This window comes from Crocuta crocuta, unplaced genomic scaffold (genome assembly GCF_008692635.1).
Source record: "Crocuta crocuta isolate KB4526 unplaced genomic scaffold, BGI_CrCroc_1.0 scaffold545, whole genome shotgun sequence".
NCBI classification, from domain to species: domain Eukaryota; kingdom Metazoa; phylum Chordata; class Mammalia; order Carnivora; family Hyaenidae; genus Crocuta; species Crocuta crocuta.
Genome location: NW_027551563.1, coordinates 2,828,556 through 2,842,557, shown reverse-complemented (window position 1 = coordinate 2,842,557; position 14,002 = coordinate 2,828,556). Strand labels below are relative to the sequence as shown.

Genomic DNA, 14,002 nt, shown 5'->3' with positions numbered 1-14,002 from the left:
CAGGTCAGTGCTTTCTTTTCAACTTAAATTGGCTGTAGGGCAGATCAAATCAATACCTATGAAAAAAAAACTATAATAAAAAATTTAAAAACAAATAATACTAATTTAAGGTGGAGGAACTCATATATAACAACGAAATATATAACAATATGAAAACTGAAATAATTGCATAAATTCTTTATATTGCAAACTCCTAGCAATTGTAACATATTTTGAGCTCCCTAGATATATTTATTTTATATAAATGAAAGAGTAAACGAATGGGTTAAACAAATCAAAGATGCAACACCTAGACTGTTTTCATAGTTTTCCTCCCAAAATGTACATAAGATTATAGATTTACCAAGAATTATTTCATACTTTAAAGATTCAGATAAATCTGCCTTGTATGAAAGCGTGTCAGGAATGTACAAAACGAGGCAAGTTTCGTAGCTCTTTCTAAAAGCAAAAATACATTAAATCTTAAATCTGATAAAATTATAAAGATGTATATTTATAAGTACTATAGAAAAATCCACATCATAGTAAAAATCTAATTAGAATTTATCAAATTGTTTAAGAACCAGTACTAATAACTAACATGTATATTTTATATGCACTATCTTCAAACTGTTTTAGTGATAGAGCCTATTTTTGAATTAAATTTGTGCTACACTCTAAGTTCTATGTCCAATTGAAGCTGCGTTTTATCAGTACATGTATTAGTCTTAACGGTACATGTATTAGTCTGCCAGGGCTGCCCTAACCAAATTCCACAGGCAGGGCAGTATAAACAACAGGAAAGTATTTCTCCCAGCTCCGGAAGTCCAAAATCAAGGTGTCCTTAGGTTTATTTTTATCCGACGCCTCTCCCGGAAGCTTGCAGGTGGCCATCGTCTCTCTGTTCTCACGTGGACTTTCTTCAGTGCACTCCTCACTGGTATCCGTTTCTCTTCATCTCAGGACACCTCTCATTGCATTAGAACCTCACTATGACCTTATTTAATCTTGCTTAACTCTTTATAGACCCTCTCTCTAAATATAGTCACAGTGGAGGTTAAGACATACATGGATTTGAGGATGCCATTCAATCCTTAACTGAACACATTCCACTTTATATATTTAGATTTAAAATATTTACCTATGAGTCAGAGAACAAAGAGTCTATTTTGATAAAGTGAATATTCAAACTTTCAGAAGTCTATGCCAGGAGCCATATTCGGAGGTAATTCTTTCTTGGCCCTCAAAATAAGGACAAGACCCACGGAATGAGTAGTTAGTCTTGAAACAGTATTTTAAAGAAAAATCATTTTAATCAAAATCGATTAGAGATTATAATAGATTTATAAGTAAAAGTATTTTTCTAAAAATGAAAATTACTATAATGGGATAAGGAGATTACAGTTTATGTTCTATCATATGTTTCACTATATATTATTTTTGTCAGTGAAAAACACTTCGTGTTAGTTATCTGTTTTTAACCATAAAAAATCTGGATAATTAAGAGGCATCTCTTCTGCTTCTCAGGATGTTTCTGAATTACCTGTCCCATTTATCAACTGTTATATTTTCATATAAAACAAACTGATTTTAGATTAGATGGCAAATTCAATGAGAAAGGAAATCTAACATTTTAAGAAAAAGCTGTCAACCTTCTGCTGAAGGGGAGAGTCCATTTTAGTATATTTATGTACATATTTTATATATATAAATACATATACATAAATATAAATACATATACATATAAATGATTTTTAAGAAAACCTTCCATTCTTTCAAAACAAATAAAATGGTAATGCAAACTAATTTTAAAGTTTATTTAGTAGTCTCAACAATTATAATAAATATTTATTCCAATTTCAGAAAATTTGAAGCATCAGTTCAGATATAACAAATATTCAAGTGGTTTATCCTGAGTTTTCACTAAGCTCTTTAAAAATAAAAATCAGTCCTGGGTGGCTCAGTCTGTTGGGCGCCCAACTTCAGCTCAGGTCATGATCTCACAGTTCACAAATTCAAGCCCCGCGTTGGGCTCTGTGCTGACAGTTCAGAGTTTGGAGCCTGCTTCAGATTTCGTGTCTCCCTCTCTCTGCCCCTTCCCTGCTCATGCTAGCGCTATCTCTCTCTCTCTCTCTCTCTCTCTCTCTCTCTCTCTCTCTCACTCTCAGAAATAAACATTAAAGAAAAAATAATAATCAGTCCTGAAAATCAATGCGTTGATATCTGACCAGCTCACATGATTATACCAGTTCACCTTCAACATAGAAAGCAACTATTGGAAAGCACATGAAATTAATACTAATTCTAACACCCTCCCCTAGATGGTTTCCCATCCTCTGTAATCATGTGTTACTCTAGTGTAAATCATGACTGCTTAGTACCTATTCGTTACATTTTATCTCATTGACTTTTATTTCTACAGGCACTTGTTGGGGATAAGACACTGGCATTTTGGTTGATGGATGCTGAAATGTATACCAACATGAGTGTTCTGACCCCATTTACTCCAGTTATTGATCGTGGAATACAGCTTCATAAAATGATTCGACTCATTACTCACGCTCTTGGAGGAGAAGGGTATCTCAATTTCATGGGTAAGTAGGAGTTGAACACATATCCCATCTGTGCTCAGAATCTTAACTAATATTACACATAACATAAATCATGTAGAATGTTTTGAATTGGCTCTTTAGATTTAAAAAAAAAAGTATAACTTTATTTCTTTAATATACTGTCACATATAAGCTGCACAAATTAAGTTACTATAAGACCAGTGATATATGGTGCAAAAGTAGAATGATAGCTGCACTTTATGTAATGTTTTTATCAACAAGTGGGGTGAGCTATTTTTAAAGCCTAGAATTATTATTCTGAATTTTATCATTTGAGTTTATTACTTTAGTGTTGGCACACATTAAACATAAGAAAGATATCATTGTGATATCATAGCATATTAAACTAAGACTATTGGTCTTTGAGGTAATTGTACACCAGTATGTTTCTATTATAAGTGTGAAAACCAAGACTAAGGATATTGTGATATACAAAAATGAAATGTGTATTTATTTTAAAAACAGGAAGACTATAAATATTCCACGGTCACTGTTGTTTGAAGGATGTTGAATGATAAAATATACAAATCAACTAATATTTTCTGTCCTGTCTGGTCAACCACGATTATTTGAGAATTTGAGTTTTAGGAAATTTCATCATTTTAGACTGGGAAATGTATGTGTAAGGCTAACTTATTTTTCTAAAGTAAAAGCCTTAGAGCTTCAAATTAATTCATTTTTATCTGAAAATTTTTATAAGGAACTCCAGGTTGGATGTTTAAAGTCTCCATTTGTTAAATAAATAAATAATCTCTATTGTTTACTAACTTGAGGTTAGCAAGCCCAACCCTTTAAACTATACCCCAGATTTCACCCATATGGCCTATACCTTTGGGTGTATTCCTCTCCTCTTAGGGTCACAGAAGTTTGTGACCGGAAGTGACCTTCCTGACCTGAGAGACTACACTGTGTCAGCCACACTGCAGACAAGGATTCCTGAACAGACTTTTCAGGCATGATATCCATAAGTAAAATCAGCCTCAATTGCTTAAAAGCAGCGGGTCCTCCCTGACTCTGAACATTGTCCACAAATATAGCCATTCCAGTAAGGCCTTTGTTGCACAGTTAATTCTTTTAATTATATCTTGAGAAAAAGATAGAGTTTGTGAATCTATGTAAATAACTACATCAAACATGTAAAGTAAGGAGAACTGAGGGTTTAGTAAGAGATTTTTTAAATGTTTTATTTCATTTATAAAAGCAGTTTATTGAGTTGTTACAGTCTAAGGAGAGTCTAAGATAGCTTAAAAAAAAACTGGAAGGGCTTCCTTGGATGTGTGGAAATGAAAACAGTTTTCCAAACAGAGAACTGAAATAAAAGAAAACCTCTGAATTTATGCAGCCAGTCCTGTGTCATTAATTCAGTCCTATGTCATTAATTCTTGACACCCACTGCATTTAAGAACTAGTAATCTTAACTCAGTTTACTGCTTCAGTCTGGAACTTGTGTAAGCATTGTCAACTCAGAGCCTATACCTATTGAGTAGAGAGTGTCCGTAGTTTGAAGTACTTAATAAAGTCCTTTTTCTGAGACTGTCCTTCTTTGCCTAAGACATTTCTAGCCTGAAGCGAATAACAACCTACAAGCAAGCATCAGAGTAAAATGGATTATCTGCAGATGATGGAGATTAATGGCCCTAGTTAAATAAATGTTGATAACTTTTAAATAAGAAAGATCTGATGCAAATACATAATAAGAATGATCTCCTCTGAGTCTTAGTGTATATCCCATAAGGGTATAAATGGGTCATGGACTGCCAGGATATTAACAAATGTCAGTAACTCATAAACTTTGTGAAATATCTATATTAATATCACCTTAACTGTATTTATCCCACCTATGAAAGGCTGAGCATCTGTTCTGTTTTGGAAATTCTTCCCATAGTAACGATAAATAGTAACAATAAATAAACATAATTATTTCTAACACTTCTTTCTATAAGGCCTATGAAGTGAGCATATTTGTGGTATAAAATATAACCTTGAGATTATTCTTTGATATAGGATTAAGATCTTTGTTTATTCTTTTATTCTTAAAACAAATGGTTTCTAATATTTAACACCAGTATAACACCTATTTTTTTATTCCTTCTGTCTTATTATCTTATCTAAATCTAGCATTTCTGTACAAACTTTAAAATCAATGATCTCCAAATAGCTCTATAATATCTGATTACTGATGTTGTTTTATGAAATCTTTCCCTATGAGCTATCATGACTTCAAATATTTTCTTTTTCCATTTCCTGATCATGTCACTGTCCTGCTTAATGGCTCCAATGACTAGTGTCCTCCAGCTGACCTATAAGTCTCCCATGAATGGTCTCCTGTGGGTCTCCCAGTTGACTGCTCTGCTCCAGCCAAACAAGCCTTCTTTCAGTTCACTGAAGGGACCAACCTCCTCCCACTCTGAGCTCTATACATTTTCCGTTCTCCTTTCTTGAAATCATCTCACTCAAACACCCCTCCCACACCTGACCAAATCCTTCATCTGCAAATCTCACTTCCTTGGGGAAGCCTTTCCTAAAGCCTCATGAGATGCCAGTTTCCCCTGTTACACATTTTCATATTACCCTGTACTTACCTTTCATGGCACTTAACAAAATTACATTTGAGAAACTATTAAATATACAACTCCCTTGGTAAATTTAAAACTCAGTGAAAATAGGGGTCATCTGTATCCTATTCACTATTATATCTCCAGGAACTAGTCTGGCACAGATCTAGCACATCACAAGGCTTTCACATTTTTCTAAAAAAGGGTATCAGGTAGATATATATGTATGTAATAAATAGGTAGATGTATATATAAATAAAATATTACCTCGTAATATTTTTAGCAGTGGTTCATTAGCTGCAATCACCAGTTGTAGTTATAAGTAGAGTAATTTTTTGTCAAGTGGCATATAAGAAATTAATATTTAAAAAGATCATTTTAAGAAATTTTTTAAGACTGAGGAGCAACCTGGTTGCTTATTCATATTTTAGGCATTTTTAAACTTGTTAGCCTTCTGGAATTTTATTTTTATTTTCCTTTACTAGAGGAAAAATGAATTAAGAGAAGAAAACAACACATTTTTAGAGAGTTGTTTTAAATTAAAACATGTACATAAATTCATTAGGCACTTAGATATGTATTCTATTCATCACAAATCATTAATGTCAATACTGATTTTTTCAGAATGATACCAATTTGGCTGATTTGTTTTGCTTGTTTTTTGTCTTATATACTCCTAATTTTGAATTTCAAAAACTTCTTTCACTCTCTTTAAAGCAGAGGAATATTTGCTGTGAATTTTTTATTTACTAGATTATTTTTTAATTAGTTATGAATAAATACATTCATATTTCTTATTGTCCTGCCATGTAGTCATATGAAAGAATCAAATACAGGAGAGGGGAGTGGGGATAGCTAAATTATTTTTATATGTTTTATATTTTTATATCACTTACCATACAAGAAGTAAAATAATAAATATGAATAAAATCAATTTTTTTCCTTTTTTAATATCTCATCTTAGTTCAAAAGAAACCTGGGGAGAAAGAAGAGTACTAAGGTGTGCTAGGTCAATGTCACAGTCCCATTTTGCTGAAACAGCAGTTCACAAAAGTAAAGGGATATGACTGATGTTGTACAGCCGGAAAATGATAGCAGCTTGTTGGTTGTCTTTTTCTTCTGCTTTCCAGTTTGAGAACATTATTAAAAGAAAAGAAAACAAAGTAAGACAATGTATAGATTAGGCACCAAGTTATAATCAATGAATATCTTTTAGGAAAAGGTAGAGCATAGTGGGTAAGAAGACTATCGGAGTGGGATCTAAGACTTTAAGCTGTGTGGCTTGGGTAGGATGCTTGCCATTCTGGGCCTTTGTTTGTTTGGTGGTAAAATGGAGCAGCACTTGCCACAGAGGATTGTTTTGAAGGTAAAATGATTTAATATGGATATAAGAATATTGCCAGGGGCACATAGCTCATAGTTAACTTTTATTTAAATTAAGATTAATTATTTCTAATTAGCTATTTTTAATTAGCTATTTTTAGTATAATTATTAGTTATTCCTAAATAAATAGGTCCTGGATACTGGTGTTCCAATTCCACCTAAGAGTGTTTTTTTAGAATTTTGCCTTTAATATAAAAGTTTCTTAAAATGGTTAATTCATGTCCTCTTTAAAATATCAGCAAATGTAAGAATTCTTTGTTAAAAATCAAATGACATTTTCCAAGTTGATATATGTGGTAAGTTAAGCCATTTCTGAAGTGAGTCTCACTAAGAATATATAGTAATTTTTTGTTTTTAGTTCATCATGACATTTATTGAATGTTGCTACCAAAACACCTTACTTACCCTTCATGTATAAGGAGATCTGAGGATTACCTCAACTAGTTTTAATTTCTAAGATGATCTCTAGGATGTATATTAACCGATTAGCATTTATGATGTATCTCTTATATGGGTATTTGTGTGTTAGTCTGTATGGGCATTAGATAAAATTTAATATGTTTTTCTGACATACTTGTGCAGAAAATTTCTATATATATACAGAAGCAGAGAGAGAGAGAAAGAAGGCAGATTAACTTAAAGCAAATTCAGTTTTAAAAGTTAGTAAATTTGAGATATGTATCAACTTAAACTATAAATTTAACATATTCGTAACACATTTTAAAATGAGTTTTAACACAATTTATAAAATCCCATCATGCTTCAGATGTTTATATGTTTCTACTATGTACGAAGTATTGCTAAGTGGTAGATAGTCTCAGTTGAAAAATAGCTCTTGCCCTCAAGGTCTCAGAACTCAAAAGAGAAAACAGACAAGTAAGCAGACAAGTATCTTTATACTACTGCATGTACTAGATACAGTGATAGAGATAAGTAGAAAATGTCATATAAATATGTAGGAGACTGGGTTAGAAGATTATTGGTAGCATTTATGAACTTCAGTTAGATTAGAATAAAAAGGCATAAGAAAACTCTACAATGAAATCAGTAAGTCTAAGTAAGACTAGGACTGATGTACTAGAGAGAGATTGAAGTCATTTTGGAATATTAAACTTCAAATAAGTGAAAAAACTTGAGTCTAAGGAAATGAATTTAGTGATCACTCATTGATTAGAAAATTTAATGAAAAAATATGGTTGTCATCACTGTAAATTATCATGAATTCTTCAGCCAGGAAGACCTAGTATTGATGACTGAATGGCTTTATGATTTATTTTTTTCTCTATTTTTTAATAACTGAAAGAATACAGATTAGAAAAATAAGATATAAGATTATTGATAATCTATATGGATAAGTCTTTGCTACCATTGTAATCATTGGCTATTTAAGATATCTGCTATACATATAAGATAACCTCAGTAAGTATATGTTAATTTCATGTAGATAACCTGCTAAAGCCGTTCAAAGGAGAAGAAAATGATAGGGATATGTTTTGCCCAATTTTCTGGTGACTTTTTGGTTCTTTTGGAAGTACTGCTGTTTCCTAATCCAGTCATCTGAAGGAGAGGGCATAGTCACATTAACTCACCATGTACCTTATCAGGAATTGCTATAAAGAGGTATGGTCTGGCGAGCATAGGCCACTATGTCCAGTGATCACAACACTAGGGAAAAACATCAATACTGGTACAGTGGTGCCCCCTTATCTGCAATTCCTCTTTCCACAGTTTCAGTTTACACCTAGTTAACTTCCATCTGGAAGCAGATGATCCTCTTTCTGACCTATTGTCAGAGTCAATAGAGAGCCTAAGGCTATGTAACATTGCCTACTTTCATTCACCTCATTTGATCTCATCATGCAGGCATTTTATCATATCACATCATCACAAGAAGAAAAAGTGTTAGTATGATAAAATATATGGAGAAAGAGGCCACATTCACATAACCTTTATCGTAATACATTGCTATAATTGTTCTATTATGGTTGTTGATCTCTTACTGTGCCTAATTTATGAAATAAATGTTATCATAGGTATGTATGTATATATAGGAAAAAACATAGTATATATAGGGTTTCATATCATCTGTGATTTCATACATCCACTGGGGCTCTTGGAAAATATCCCCTGCAGATAAGGGAAGACTGCTACAGTATTAATTTCATATAATGCCAAAATAATATCATTGATAGTATTTTTTTATTAAAGACTGTTTAAAATTCTAGAAAAAAAAACTAATTTTAAATATAAATGCATATAAACCTTTTAACATATGAAGTAGAACATAAAATCTAAGCATTAAGCACATACCTTGCAGATTTAAAATACTGGCAGATAAAGCAGAATGTAATTTTAAGAATCAGCTATACAAAGAAAATTTAACCCTAAATTTGAAAATGAAATAATATAATATTGAAATAATATATTTTTAAAATAATATAATTTATATAATTTAATATAATTTTTAAATGTACATTTCAAAAACAAACTGCATTAAAATGTTGCCATCACTGAGTTTCAAGCTAGTTTTGGTGAAAAATCTTGTGGCTTTTCAGAAGGCTCTTTGTAACCCTTTCCTAGACAAGGCAGTGGTAAGGAGAAAGTTGCATGGAACAACTAACTCCAAATATTTTCTTCATTTTCAGGTAATCAGGTGTCTTATGGAATAGCTTTAAGAAAATCTTTTCAAATAACTTTTTTTGAGGGGGGGGAGTTAGGGACTGCATAACTTTTTATTGGGAGCTTGCTGCCAGTTTTGTTTCAAAGGAAGTTTTGTTTTCCCCTCTGATTTGACTTCATCTACTTTAGTTTTATCATATATAAATGGAGATTCAAATGCAGAGTGAATGCATCACTTTCAGTACTGTCATGTTCGTATTCCACTTGTTCAGAAAACCTTTGAACTAAAGTAAGAATTATTCTTGCAACAGAAGCTTTGCTTTCTCGGTTGTCATTTTCTTCTTCCTTTTGGGGATAGTGTTATAGAAGAACATTTTCTAAATGAGTACACCTTCATCCAATTTGAAATATTAATGCTGCATATAACTCTCTGGGTATATCTCAAAACATAAATGATTCAAATTTCTCATTTAAAAAATACTGAACTAGCAGAGTTAAATCAACAAAACTAGTAATGCTTCACTAATATAATATAGCACAATAGTCTAGGAAACTGAAAACTGATGTCATAATCATAAAACAAAATATTCCCCATGACATCAGAGGTTAATGCATAAACTGAAATGTCAGAAGTAATCTGGAACCAGTGAGACTCGAACTCATTGATCTGTTTGCTCATTCATTCAAGTTAAACTCATTGTTTCCATGTCATTTTCTGGATATAGGTATAGGTTGTTTGTAAGTAGAGTTGTGTAAAGTCAAAGAAGTTCAGACTTAATAGCTTTATAGTCTCAAGTGAGGTCATCATCTGAGAGTGGACGGAATAAGTAACATTTGAGAAAAAAGTAGAAATATGAAATAGGTCATCCCAGGTGTACAAATACTAAGGAGCCATAGTAGGATATCTAGGTAATAGTGAATGACCTTTTTCAGATTTATACTCAAAACTATAAATTGAATCAGCCTTTTGATTGTGTGACTTTTTTCTAGAAAGCATGGTTAATCATGAAGGATTTTGTCAGGCATCTATCAAAAAGAGAGACAAGTTTTGAAAGTATTAAAAAATAATTCATATAATAGAGAACCAATAAATCACTGGTTCTTAAAATTGCATGCTGGAATAACCTGTGGAGTTAAAAAAAAATACTAGAAATTGTGATTGAATTGGTCTTGGACATAGCTTGAGCTTTAGAATTTTTAAAAGATTCTTAGGTGATTCTTTTTTTTTATTTTAATGTTTTTTTTTGTTTTGTTTTTGTTTTTGTTTTTTTGTTTTTTTGTTTTGTTTTGTTTTGTTGTTTTTTTTTTGGAGAGAGAGACACACACAGAGAGAGACACAGAGCCCCACATCAACCATTTGAGCTAGAGTCACTAAGTGTGAGGTTCCAACATTAGTATTTTTTATAAAGCTCACCCTTTGGAGAGGGTCAGAGAAAGAAGGAGACACAGAATCCAAAGCAGGCTTCAGGCTCTGAGCACAGAGCCTGACGTCGGACTTCAACTCACGAACTGTGAGATCATGATCTGAGCCGAAGTCAGCTGCTTAACCGACTGAGCCTCCCAGGTGCCCCTTCTTAGGTGATTCTTAAGGCTAGGAAGTAATTTCTAAGATGATGTAAAGGATACAAAAAAGTTTTCTCTTTATAAAACAGAAGTAATAGAAGGCACAAAAGAAGGATGTTGGGGGAAGAGAAGAATCTGTTGGGACAGATGATGGTGCGTACGTAGTGAGTCCAGCTGTCAGTTAATGACCAGAAGGCTGGACTTGGACTTCCTATAAGCAAGCAAAGCAAACAGGATTGAAGCTGCTCTTGGAATTTTCCTGGTTAATATCAAGAAGCTTTCTCAAATATATTTTTATCAATAGACAGTATTTAAATCAGAGACTTTTTCTGCTTTTCTCTCATATTGTTTGCTCTACTTATGAACAAATTAAAATCATGACGATAGAGAGCAGACAATATTTTGTCCATAATGTGGGTCATCCGATATGTGTGCATATGTTTTTACTGCTTTCTTGTTTAGGAATCTCATTACCATGGTATTCTCCTTCCTGTAATGAGTGATACCTGTGGAGAAAGAAGCATAATTACAAACTGACAATTTTGTCTCTCAGCAGTATTGTGAAATTTTTATTACTAAATTTGAAGGATTTTCTCCATATGATTATATTGTATTTTGACATTTAAGGTTTTGCAGGGAATTCTTTAATGAAGATACTGCATTCTCCCTAAAGTGACAGGGAAAGTTGGATGGATTTTGTCCTAAGTGTCAGTCTATATTTACTGATAGCTACATTATACTTCAGTGTAAAATGTGTGATCTTACTTCAAATCTTCCATCTGTGATTGTTTAGTGTCAAACTCATAAATTCTTCTTTTCTTCTGATAGGAATACAATAAAAATTTAAATGTCTTCCTGCTAAGTGCTGGAATTGAAGCAGTTATACGAAGACAAAACACACTCTCCTGAACAGTAGGAGTGCTAATTTTTGGCATTTTCTCTTAGCTTGTTGGGGCAAGTTTACTGAATGTAACAGGATGAGTAGACGTCTCTAAAACTGAGTTGTGAAAAACTGCAAAATTCTCAATATGAGCAGTTGTGAATGGCACGAAGCCCTGTTAAAATGCTCAGACACAAATAGCATCTATTTTAAATGGCATAGACTTAAAAGTAATGGCTCCGGTTTGATTCACAGCATGCTGATAACCAATTTTAGCTGATATTTGATGTGAACTGACTATGACTTTGACATTGTGCTAAGAGTTAAGGAAGTACAGCTACAGTTACCTAGGGAGCTTTAAATAGTGAAGCCTGAGCCCCACACCAACCATTTGAGCCAGAGTCACTGAGTGTGAGGTTCCAACAGTAGTAATTTTTATAAAGCTCACCAAGTGGCTTTAATACGTGGAGATACAATGTAGAGATCCACTCAGCTGATGGAGGGAAGTGCAAAAATAATTAAAAAAGAGATTGGGCCAAAGATAGGTCCATACTGTGGAAAAGACAGATCCAGAATCACTGGAAGTTAGTAGATGGAGTCTCCTTTCCTTCTCCCCATGTGAATTAAATGCCCTCCTTGGTCCTGAGCGTGTTCTTTCTGCCTGGTTACTTTTCACAAAAGAAACTTCAAATCTTCACTGAGGATCATAACCTGGGAAAACTGTCAGTTTCGAGAAACATTAGGTGTTCACTTAATGGGAAATGATTCTGATGTCATTTAATGCACATTTTTCCCATCACCTGCTCACATTGACCAAGTTGCATACATCACAGCATTACAATAGGAAAAGAGTCTACTAGGAATCTGGATTTTGAGAGGAAAAAGAAGCAACTGAACCTAACTTTCTGTCGTTAATTCTTTGAGCCTTGGCCTCAGGGTAGGATACTTGTATGGTCCCTGCATTTCTTCTTTGGGGATGTGTGTGGTTGTCTGTGGTTGTCAGTGTGTATGGTGTCAATGGCTCCCCCCGAACTGCTGTTCAGTTGGGCTGACCTCCTCCTGAAGTTCCAAATAGAGAGCAGTGGGGTGGAACCCACTGCCAGGTCTACTGCTATCTGGTCATTTACCTCTAAGCCCTTTGTACCGGACAGGAACTTTTCTCTTTAGTTTACTTCTATAAAATCCTGCCAGAAAAGTGGAGATATCATTTATTGTGACTAGTTTACTTGTTTATTTTCATTACAAAGACTTGCTGGTAAAATAAAATTTTTTCTGTGCAGGACATGCTAATCTGTGCAGTGTTATCTCTCATGTGCTATGAACTTTAAACTAAAGCCTACCATTGAAGACGTTGATCTTTCTCCTAGTGAAGGTCTATCATCATAAAAAAAGAAAATTCCTCTGTACAGGAAGGCAGTTGTTTTTCTTTTCATATTTATCTCCTCAAGGTGAGGTAATCACAAATAGGAATTTCAACTTGGAGGCTGCATGGCATATTTCCTAATCTAACAAAATAATAAATTAGGTCTGGATCTTAGAATAAGCCCCAGTGAAAAGAGCACAGTTTTTTTTTTTTCTAAAATTAATATCTGAATTCTTTGCTCTTAGGCTAACACACACACACACACACACACAGTGCATATGTGTGCATTATGTGCATGTACACACACACAGGCATAAACATATACATACCACTGAATGGACTCACTATTTACATAGCCCTGGATTAGAAGGAGACCCATAGTGTGTAAACCTCACCAGCTCCATTGCTGAGTTGTAGATGGTTGAGTTTGCAGTATTATCTACTGTAACAATTTTTAGAAAGGTTTAGAAATACAGAAATTGTATCAAACCTTCTTTATTACTGTATTACCTCATAGTTTGGAAAAACTCCAAAGCCTCACATCATGAGCTTCACTGTCTTCCCCTCAATTCAGAAAGTGAGCTAGGTCCAGGATCCTCTATCAAATTGCTTGTCTTCCTAAGAAGGGACAAATAGGATGTTATCCTAGGAGATGTGAGTAAAGACAAATTAATATATACTGGACATTATACCTTGCCCTGAATTCCTAATTTAGTCTTATCTCTTCAATTAAGTGTCCTCCCAATCCAATCCCAAAGATCTATTTAAGCGATAACCTCATCTTAACTGGTGGAATCTTCCTAAATCAGATGATGGTAAATAAATAGCATCCCACTCAACTCACCCCATCCCGTGGTATGTATTTTCTTCATGCTTCAAAATAGTTCTTCTGCTGTGTTAGGCTCTTGAATTATTTGTTACCTTCACTAATTCTCTCTTTTCCCATTTTACTACAAAGTAAGTTTTATTATTTGGCTCACAGTCTCTTGACACTGTCCACAGGTTTCTAGAGGTTTTCAAGAAATGACAGATCTTCTTCCTTCCATA

At 33.6% G+C, this 14,002-nt stretch overlaps 1 protein-coding gene across 1 annotated transcript in view; it reads left to right on the top strand.

Annotated features, from left to right (window-relative positions):
* The window catches only part of GBE1 (1,4-alpha-glucan branching enzyme 1), a 269,814-nt gene that overhangs the window by 199,085 nt on the left and 56,727 nt on the right, over positions 1 to 14,002 (top strand). The window contains exon 12 of the mRNA XM_077750044.1: positions 2,402 to 2,573. Coding sequence (XP_077606170.1) covers positions 2,402 to 2,573 — 172 coding nt within the window. The remainder of the gene's footprint in view (positions 1 to 2,401; positions 2,574 to 14,002) is intronic.